The sequence below is a fragment of the Etheostoma spectabile genome, chromosome 14, assembly GCF_008692095.1.
Source record: "Etheostoma spectabile isolate EspeVRDwgs_2016 chromosome 14, UIUC_Espe_1.0, whole genome shotgun sequence".
Taxonomy (NCBI): domain Eukaryota; kingdom Metazoa; phylum Chordata; class Actinopteri; order Perciformes; family Percidae; genus Etheostoma; species Etheostoma spectabile.
In genome coordinates this window covers 8,273,575-8,284,826 of record NC_045746.1, presented here as the reverse complement: position 1 = coordinate 8,284,826, position 11,252 = coordinate 8,273,575, and the positions used below count along the sequence as shown (strand labels likewise).

Genomic DNA, 11,252 nt, shown 5'->3' with positions numbered 1-11,252 from the left:
TACGGTATTTCTTTAAACAAATCATAATCGTCTTGGGTGGAGCTAATTGCCGGACAGAGCCACGGTGCTGCTGCAATATAGCCTAGGAACCTGTTTTGGTGGAACATGTACGTTCAAAGGTTTTAGTTGTGCAACGGAAAACTCTGATAACTATAGTCCTCATAAATCAAGCGGAAGGTAACCGCCAACATCTGGCCGAAAAGAGGGACATCCGGCTGAATTTCCGGTGGCATCCCTGAAGTGGAATGTCATGGATATAGACTACCCCCTGGTCAATTAAAGGGGTTTATTTTACCACAGAATATACTTTCAGAGTTTCAGACTACTTACTGAACTTCATTGTTGCAGTGCAGCAGAACTTTGTAAAGCGCATGTGTGCATTACACAGTCAGATGCAACGCAATGACTTGGCATTAAAGGGCTGGGTGTACTTGTCCTCACTGCCCTGCTTTTACAATCTAATTGCTGTACCCAGTGTCCTCTAAAACAGACCACAAGAGTGCACTGTGCGTTTGGCTAATTGATTTCATATGTTGTTTTCCTTCTAAGCTTCTCGTCTCAGCCCTCCCTCTTCCTTGTGCTCCATCTTGGCTAATTACTGTGATTGATTCGATTGAGTCGCTCACAGTCCTGTGAAGCTTAGTGTGTCACCCCAATCACACTCTCAAAGAAAGATTGAGGGAGGCCAACATTAACGGTATAACAATCTGGCAGAAAACAGTGATGTTGACCAAGCAAGGCACTCAAATTTTATTTTCCATACAGCCTCTATTCTCTTTTGATCACACCATAACCAAAAGCCTCTGAAGAAAGCCTTCCTTTTTAGATTAGCAGCACTTGACCCAGGAAGTGAATAAAGGGATCAAAGTGAGCTGTAGTGTGAAGCATAAGTGGAAGCTGCCTAACGTGTGTATAACTATTGTTTTCACAAAAGACTAGATGATGAAAGAAACAGGGAACAGAAGATTGATTGTAGTTTTGACTACGTTGATCCTTGAACTTACAGTATCAACAGTTCCGCAACTGCTTTCTTATTGTAATTAATCAAATGGTATATGTAGGAAGACAGACGGCCCTGTTAAGTAAAGAGGATAAACAGAGCCCATGCTCCAATGTCCTGAAGAACAGAATAATGAGTCTTGGGGATTGTAGATCAAGAGAAAAACATGGGTAAGAGGATTATTTACAACTATATTTTCTAATTGTCATACATGTATTTCAGTGCAGCATTCAGTATCAAAGTAATCCCATAAGGACATGATGAAAAAAACACTGACGCATAAACGAAATAATGAATCTAAAAAAAAATTTTTTAAAAAAAAGAATAAAAAAAAGAAAAAAATAATTCTAATCCATTTGCAAGCCCAGGGCGCCGATGTGCATGCCTTCAAATATGTCTCTGTGTACAAATCATAAGCCATTAGTGCATCTGTGGGATTGTATAAAGCGACAGATTGGATCCCAATGGTGCAGTGCTTAGTAAACATAACTAAAGAGACACCCAGTCAGGGCACAGTGATCTGGGCCATTACCTCTCACCTCTGCATGTTCTCTGGTCTCACTGGGATGGGGGTGAGGTAACACATGGCTAGACATGCTTACACAGACACATTGCTATCCAGGCTGCTTGTCTCAGGGGAGCGGGTTTATAGCGTTGACTAAATATTGCCTAGTAAATAGCTGCACCTGCTGTTTTTTAACATAACACAGACAATCAATGTCAATTAGTGACATGTAATAATGAAGAATAGAATGCCTTCCATTATTCATTTGGCAACTGAAAACAAACAAGCAAACCGGGAAGGTTGCTCGAATACATGGGTATGCGTTATCCCATATTTACTAACTTTGCTCTGTGCACTCTTCTTCCCCTCCCCTCCCCAGCTCTTAGCCTGAACAATTTGACAGAGGGAGTAACAAAGTGTGGAGTGCTGGGGTGAGCCAATCTGCAGCAAGGCACCAGGTGTTGGAGATAACGTTCCGCTGAAGCATTTCTTGGCAGGTGGCACAAAGTTCATCATAACTGCACTTTTGATCAATGGCACGTTGCAGATTGAGTCCTCAACCAAGTGCTGCTTTTGATAAATCCTGACTCAGACAAACAGACTTTGAGGGGCCATGCTGGAGAGAATGGCAAATATAGCTATTGATCCTAGGGTGGAGCACTGAACTATGGTGTTAACTGTAGAAACCTGGCGCAGCAGAAAAAAGGTGACAAATGGGGAAAAAAAGACTTCTATTATTGAATTTATTTTTGAAATTAATTTAGAAAGCTATTGAAAGTCCATTTAAATAAAAACCTTGTTTTACAGAGAAGCAATTCAGAAGTTCTTTCCAGAACATTGAATTTTCAACTGATTTATTTCCTCAGACTAACCCTTTATTTAAGTACAAAATATATACACATTATATTTGCCCAACAGAAAACACAAGACACTAGTAATACGACAATACATTGCTCACTAAACCTATACATTTGATGGAAAATAGGGAGACATTATAAATCCCTGCTTTCCTCAATGGTGGACACAGGTGCAATTATACAATGGTGTAAAGAGCTCTACAGTCCGTCCACTTTATCTTTTTTTTTTTTTTTTTTTTTAAATACAAAATAATTATAACAGATTCAGATTTAGCTGTCAGTAACACCTGTACACGTACAGACTGTACGGATAGACTGATTATCAACCCTGGCCGATTACCAGGCCATTTTTTGGCAGTTTGCAGATTATCTGTATCAGCATTTTATTTGCGTGATAGCCAATATAATAATAATAATAATAATAATAATAATAATAATAATAATAATAATAATAATAATAATAATAATAATAATAATAATAATGTCCCGCCCACAACACTATCTGACCATCTTTTACTGTGTATTAAGTTGAAAGTTTCCAATTCATTAAATAATTGCTTAAAGCATAAACAAAGTTTTGAGTTGGCTTTGGAACATTCCAAAATCTTATTTTTGACTTTCAAAAAAACTTTTCACTGTAAAGGCATATTGGTTAACTACTAATAATCAGTATCAGCCTTTAAACAAGTATCGGTCGATCGCTAACAGATTGTCCACTTTGATCATGGTTAAAGAAAAAAAACATACTTTATTTCCTAAATTAAACACAAAAACAAAAAAAAGAATTGTGGGTTTTGCACAATTCACCTTTTAAGAACCTGAGCAAAAACAGACAGACAGACTGCAGGCTGGAGATTAGGGAAAAGGTAAAGTGGTAGACGAGTCGAGAGACTCCGTGGAGGTAGACAGAGAAGAAAATAAGGTGTAGGTCAGAGAGAAACAGACAGGGATCTAGATTCAGCAAGATAAGACAATGTGATGGATGCGGCTGGTATATATAACACACAACGCGATCTGGGGGTTCTTTTTTGTTGTTGTCTTTGACGTGATGATCCTTGACGTGCGTCAGGGCTTCATTACCATCCCTCACATCATCCATGAGACATTTCCATCTCAACCAATGTTTATTTCCGCATGAGATTTCTCCATTGTAAAGTTTAGAGAAGTATAGTTGTGGCCTTTCAGATATGCACATCACCCCCACTGCAACAGACATGCAAAGTTAGGGGAATACATGAGTCAACAGTAGGGTGTGTTTGTGAATGGACATATCAAAAACAAATATTTTGACATGCATTTTGCGAATACCTCGGGTTGTGTCTTAAACTCTGAATTCTGGAAAACTAACGAAAGCAAAGCACGCCATTCATTATCCTTAGTTTACTTTTGTTTTGGATTTGTATGTGGGTTTTATGAAGAGACCCACTTACAGTAAATGACTATTGCATGTATAATTATATTATGATGATATAATGATAATCAACTATCCACTCAGATACTTTACGACTCCCACATAGCAGGGAGAGAAAGAGAGAGACTGACTAAGAAAGATAAAGAAAGAAAGCAAAAGTGAGAGAAACGCGAGAGTCAGGCGAGCATTACTCTTCACAAAAGTGAAACGTACCCATATTGCTGTGACTCCCATCGGAAGCTGGAGAAAACAGCCCCTAGACTTAAAAAGCTCTTCTGAAGACAATTCACTTGCTCTCAGGTGAGTCAACCTTACAGCCAATCAATATATATCCAGTGTTCTGTACTCTCCTCCAACAACTCTTTATCTCTATCTGCCTCACTCACACAGACACAGATGTGCTCCCTCCACGGGTTGGGACAAGCTGACACATATCAGCACTGCAGAGATAATCCATATGCTAGCTAAATGTCAGTGTCTCATGTCCATAGGGTATAGGATTAAAAGAGAGAAGACAAGGAATGGGAGGCTACCTCGAAGCATCAAAGCTCATAGTGCTCTCAGATCTCCTAACAGAAAGGAATAAGTTGCATTTATGCAGGGAGCTTTGTCTCGTCAGCGAAGGGTTGCATGAAGAAGAAAAAGAAAAGAAAACCCTCATGGGAACTACAGTTTGTAAAAGTTGCCAGAACGGAAAACAAAGAAATAAGTTTTGTTTGGAAACACTTTCTGTAAAATGGTGCAACCACTGAACTGTGATGCGGCAATTCTTTTTTTTTTTTTTGTAGAACCTTTTTTGTGGAACCAAGGGAGTAATGACAAAATTCAGAGTGCTTTCAACTCCAAATGCATGCACTTTATACTCCCTACTTACAGTATCCAAGGTGCAAGACTTGCTTTCAACATCTCAAGGGCAGATGAAAATGTATTATGGTCCCTTGCAAAACAATTGCGCGCCACAGAAAATTACAAGTCAAATAGCTGTGAGTTCCACTTAGTAGAAACCGGGCGAATGAGCATCTGGCAATTGGCGAGCGTCAGGCGTTATTTACATTGCCTCAAAGTGGATGGTGATGGGGAAGAAAATCAATGTGGATGCAAACAGTGTAATGGCAGAGTAATGTGCTCCCCTGGGCAAGCAACACAGAAGAAGTCCTGTTGGTGTGATGCAAAGAGGAAGGGGAAATTCGGTTGCCATTTTTACCAGCCTTTCCCACAGCCATATTCAATCCATTCCAAATGCACATCTCAGCTTCTGAAGTCAGTTTTCAAGGCTGTCTTCTCCTGCTGCCTCTTAGAATGCTAACTCTGCAAGGCCGCCAATCAAAGCAGTGGATGATACGGTAAACAAGAATGTAAGTGAACAAGATCAGATTCACATATGCAGAGGGGTGGTGTTCTTGATGGTGATTGATGTTGTTTATTCTGGCTCATGCTCTTCCTTTCAAAACCCACACACAGACACACAAACAAGAGAACACGGAGCATGAAAACTTGACCTGCTTTTGTGCTGCTGTTGAGCTGTTGAGGATTAATCTGGGAAGCATGGTTTTGACCCTGATCCCTGGCCTCTCTTCTTCTACAGGACCACTAAACCTGTCCATCACGTATCAATCAATACTGCTTCTAAAACTCTGCAGTTTGAATTAAGTAGCCAATTGGATGGTGGCATGCCAACAATATTCATGCTCTATAGCTATGAAATCATTTTGTTTGTGCCTTCTCACTTCGGATAAGAGATATTACCCTTGAAAGATGATTGTAAACCCTAATTCACAGTTAATAGTAGAAATAAAAAATAAACAAACAGCACATTAAGCTTAACAGGAACTTATCCCTGTAAAAACCAGTGTGATTAAATCACAGACCAGTCTAATTATGGTGTGAGAGAGCGCACAATCACCAAGTCCCACAGAGCGGCAAGCTCACTGAGCCATTTACTGAGGGGATATGGGCTTTAGGTAGGGATGGGTACTGAAACACGGTGCCAGTAGGGAACCGGTTCCAACGTAAACGCTACCGAATAAGAACAAAGATGTTGGGTCCAAATTTTGGTGCTTTTTCTTTTTCAGAAGCATCGCTGCACGGGATGCTACGTTACCGTTAGCTACTAGCTGGATTAAACACAATGGTTAAAATGCTGACAGTTTACGTTAAGTGGTGTAAAGTGTGACTGCATTTCCGTGTAGAGGATTCCAACACCGGGACGTAACAGTCTGTAGCTGCCGTTGTCGGAACAACAACACAGACGGTACGTTTACTTGAAACTCACCAGCCTTGTGGTGCACTTTAAGTTATGTAAAAATACCCTTTTCCCATCTGGTGCTTGTTTTTGTTGACTACCAGCCATTTAGTGGTGAAATAAGTCATTGTTATAAGTTATTGTTATTACATTATTAATCAATCATTTCATTTTGACCACATGGCCTTAGCAATAAACAAGCTGTTCTTTGATACATTCTAAACTCTTTAGTACATTCTAAATACGTTATGTGTATTTTGGTTAAGGGACCGGTTCAGGCACTGTTTAGGCACTGGCACCGTGTTAAAAGTATCGTTTTAGCACCGGTATCAGAAAAAACAAAACAATACCCAACCCTGGCTTTAGGTCTGCACCATCAAAGCACTCCACTTGACCTATCTAATTAGCCACCAGCTGGGAAGTTGTTTGCCCTCCACTCATCTATCTAGTTTCTCACTTCCACTCATCTATCTAGTCTCTCATTTTCCCCATCCTGTCCTTCAAAGGTCCTGCCCTCCTCTTCACTTCTCTCCAATGGTGTCTGCTGATTCTTACTGCTTGACTCTGTCACCCCCTTTGTCTGCCCTTACTCCTTCCTGCTAACTCTAAAATTATACTATATTATATATATATATATATATATATATATATATATATATATATATATATATATATATATATATATATATATATATATATATATATATATATAATAATTATAATAATATATTTAAAAAATACTACAGTGTTTCCTTTAGGATTTTTTTTTTAAGCAGTGGAGGCAGCCAGGTATGTCCAAAAAACAACTACATTCTTCATAGGGAAACCCAAATGACTACATCTATAGACTATTTTCAATTTATATTACATTACACTGACTCACTTACCGTTCTAATGCTTCCAGATGTTTGTTATAAGGACAATGAGTTGACACAACTGAAAAGTTGAACGTTGTTTAATTAGAAAGGACCCACCGCGGAGACGTTTTGGGGGAGACGTTGGTTTAATAGTTACTCGGAAGAAAGCAAAGGTTTTGACAATAACCTACATCAACACAACAGTATGAGTTAAACTAGACGGGCCCAGTAACTTCTGATTAGTTCTACTTGTTGTTAAATTGCAAAGTGAGGGCCAGCCAACGGGGGGTGCATTATGTCGGCAGAATGATTTAAATGGCAACGGCGACTACATTGTGCGTCTGCCTTATTTCTGATAACATGGGGGCAGAAATTTTGCCATGGCGGGCCACCACTACAAAATCAACATGGAGGAAACACTGATACGATACAACTACTTAGACACCTCTGAGATAAAGTTATAGTGTTAAAAACAGTTTTTATGTTTTGAAAGAAAACCGCCATAACTTTTGAAGTCAACACTCTAACCCTAGCCAGCGTGACCAGACAAAAAATGTAACAATAGAAGCATGCCAGCATGTCTGCACCGTGTCCTCTGTCCACTGTGCTGGCTTGTACTTGCAATGTGCATGATCAACTGTGACTTGCACTCTGCATCGCTTGCCAATAGCCACTTCTCCCTCTTTTCTAGTCACTTTCTTCCAACTGTTTTCCCTTGCTCTTTAAGACCACCATGGTGCACCACCATAGACGCCCCCGCAAAAATCGCCACAAAGATGCCAAACTCAGTAGAGATTTGGGCGCCCCACACAAAAACAGAGAGCAAATCAAAGTCTGAGACAAGAAGCCGATTAGATCGTAAAATGTGCAACGCAAAGTCAGGCTGTAGTCTGTGGGAGTTTGGGAAGCGATCAACTCTCAGTTGGCCAAGTAGGGATTCAAAGAGACTTTAATATCAGGCTACAAGGCACAATTCTCAGTTTTAAAAACGCTCAGAGTCAATCAAGTACTTATTTTTGCTGTGTTTTGTTAACCACTGGGTGAATGACTGAAACCGACACAAGTTTCCAGGGGCCATCTCACTCGAAGATGACTTCTCATGTATTCTTTCTGAACCTTTTTCCTCCATCAACAGTCCTCTATAACTCTGTCTTTCTCTGTGTGTGTCTGTGTGTTTCAAGTGTTTAATAGCTCAGCCAATGCTACCCCTTGTCCCTTCCTGCCAACCGCCTGTGGCTGTATCTTTAAAGTCTCCCCGGTCTTCTCTTGTTTATCCAAACTGCCTGTCTCCCACATGCTCCTAAAACTAAACCTGCATTTCTATATTACATTAAAGACAAAGAAAGTGCAGTGGATTTTATAATACCCATTAACTTGTCCCCAACCCAGGTATATGTTATATGCTAACAATGGCCTTGTGAGTAAGGAAGGGACAAAGTGGCAGAGAGATTGTGAAAAGTGCATCTATTTGCACGAGTTCTCAGAGTGCCAGCACAAATAAATGGAAGTCTGGCTGAAAGACTGGATACTTATGTGCACATGTCCATTTGTGCCCATATGGGCTCGACTGTGTGTGTGAGTGTGAGTGTGGGTGAAACAACACTATACGGCTGGCGGTGGTAATCGAGCTCACTAATTACTTCCTGAGCTGAGAGAGTTGTCAGAGAGAGGAGGAGCTGCCACAGATGGTGAGAGACCCACTCTGACACCAGGATATCCTACCTCTTCATCATTAGAGCTGAGCCTGTGTGTTTCTGTGAGACTGACTAATTGAAGGAATGAGTGAGGGTGTGTGACAAAGATTGACTGTTGAAAGTACACTTTAAAACAACAGACCACATGATACACTACGGGTAAAAAGCTGTGAACTAGATATCAAATAAATACTTTATCTCTCTATTATTTTCATTTCAAAGATACTACCAGAAGCACTTGCTATTTGATTACCCTGATGTTTGAATCGATTCCTGCTCCTCTACTATTCCCCGGAGACATCTCAGACAGCTATGTATCCAAATAGTCACTTTAAGCTGGCTAAGTTCCAATGGACCTACCCAACACCCGTCCACTTCCAACCAGCTCATTCCTTCATCTCCAAAAGTGCCTGTGGGCAGGTGGTGCACCAGTGGACTCCCCTTCCCTTCCTGTCCCTAACTCAGCTCGCTCTCCAGACAAACTGCTGGAAGTTGACTACTCACCACTGTGAAGAGCCCTCAGTGCCGCTGACCTCCAGCAGGTCATAGTCGTCCTCGAGCTGAAAGTCCGAGAAAACCAGGGCAATGGTGTCACCTGGCTCGGCCAGCACGGTCCAGGTGCAGTCAGCGTTGTTGTTGTACTCAGCTGGGTAATTGGGAGTGGTGATCACCCCACTCTGGCCCCGCAGTGTTCCGCCACACCCATCATCAGCTACAGGGAGCACAGCGGAAAGAAAGTGCTGAAAAGCTTAGTAAAAGAGGGAACATTTCACAAGAATAATCACATACTTGTGGTGCAGATATAACTGAACTGCAGAGACAAATGAAAACAGTAGGAGATGCAAGGTGGTCAAAGGCTAATAAGCACAAACTGCAGCTTAACAGCAGCTAAAAGGTCAGGTTTGACCAATAAGCAGTCATATTAAAATTCTAACTGGTTATTGCAAGCTTCTTCAAGATCAGTGGCGTAGTGGCCCGACAATAAGAGTTCATTGATGTTAAAGATGAGACATACTCAATACATATTAATTAATATAGTATAGAAGTATAAAATTTCAAAATGAATAACTTTATTGGACAGATACCTATTACCTATATAAGCTTAATTACTATAAAGCCGCTATACTGCTTTAAGAAAATATTAAGACAGATATGCTGACACAGACGTAATGCTTTGGCAAGAGATGTCTTCGTGGGTGTGGGTGAAGATTTTCCAGTAACCTAGTGTGCATTTTAGTATTTTTCAGTTTCTAAAAGTTTACGTTTTATTTATTCATTTTGTCTGGCCACACATCTTTTTTATTGCCACAAGCAAAAGTGCATATTTTCAAATCCAGGCGCATAAAAATGTGCAACGAGTTACAGCACCTTGTTCCTTTGTCTGCAATTTTTGCCACAGGCCATAGAGGCACCAGTCATAGGATTTCTAAATGCCCTAGAGTGCTTTTACCAACAGCACAAGTGTTAAGTGGTTAAGTGTGTGGTGCAACCTAATGAAATGGGTTGCACCACACTGCAGATTAATTCAGATTTGTGTTAATCAAAGCAACTCTTGCCATCCTCAAGACTGCTTTAAGGAGACCATTAAACAATAAAGCATGCATGACATGTGTTGCCAGGATAATTCCCCTGTTCAGCTTCTGATATGTTCATCAAAGCTTTGTACAATACAGCATCAACCAATACCTAAACCGAAATAAAGACTTTAAAATATTGTGTGTGTATACATCACTACAGTACAGAATGCACCGGTGAACAGAGGGGAAACATCACAACGTTTTGAATGACACTTCCACATTGTTATTGTTCCTGAAACTGTGTGTGTGTCTATGGGTCCGTCTCTGTTCCAGGGTGGTGTGGGATTCGTTAGTGGGTGGCCAGCTAGCTGTGTGTGTGGCGTTCAAAGAGGGGAGGAGGAGCTCAGAGGCGCCGGGCTCCGTCTATCATCCATCCCACCTGTCACCAGGGCAACCCCCCTAAGGGAGGGCAAGCGAGTCTACGGACGGGCGGAAACTTGTGAGGTGTGAACTTGAATGGGAGGGAAACCACGACAGAAGGAAGAGAAGAAGGGGATGAAGAGGATGACAGGTGACAAGCAAGGATGGGCGAGAGGAAAGCGCAGAGGGAGGATGGACAATGAGGAAAGACAGAGATGGCGAGAGGGGTGACAGGTGATTGTTGCAGTGGGAGTGACAGGAAGTAGAAGGTAGAGAGAAGAAAGGATGAGGAAATGCATTGATATTCCACACAAGACAGTTTCTTCACACTTGAAGGGAAGACTGCATGCAAACTCTCCCATTTACCTTGACTCTTTCTGTCGCTCTCTACATTTTTGGGCTGCCACTGACCGATGCAAATTCTCTACGAGAATGGAAAACTAAATGGCTATACCATGGACCGTATGAAACCCAAAAACTGTTGAACACTTCAATATGTGAAGTGTGCAGGAACATTCAATTTTGTCCCCAGTCAATTGCAGATGCCAGGATCCTTCCCATGGTTGAACAGTACATATTTTCAGGCTGTCACTTAGGATGTCATGGTTTAAGTGTAAAGAGCTGCTATGATTCCTCTGAGTGTCATGGCAACCAAGATATGGGCAAATCATGCAAGCTATGAAAACATTAATGGCATCCAAAATGCATGTTTACACACACACACACACACACACACACACACACACACA

At 41.0% G+C, this 11,252-nt stretch overlaps 1 protein-coding gene across 5 annotated transcripts in view; it reads right to left on the bottom strand.

Annotated features, from left to right (window-relative positions):
- Window positions 1-11,252, bottom strand: part of csmd2 (CUB and Sushi multiple domains 2) — a gene marked incomplete at its 5' end in the record, with an annotated part of 270,610 nt that overhangs the window by 187,644 nt on the left and 71,714 nt on the right. For all 5 annotated transcript variants that reach the window (XM_032535085.1, XM_032535083.1, XM_032535084.1 and 2 more), the window contains 1 exon segment: window positions 9,071-9,278. In XM_032535085.1, the coding sequence (XP_032390976.1) occupies window positions 9,071-9,278 (208 nt within the window).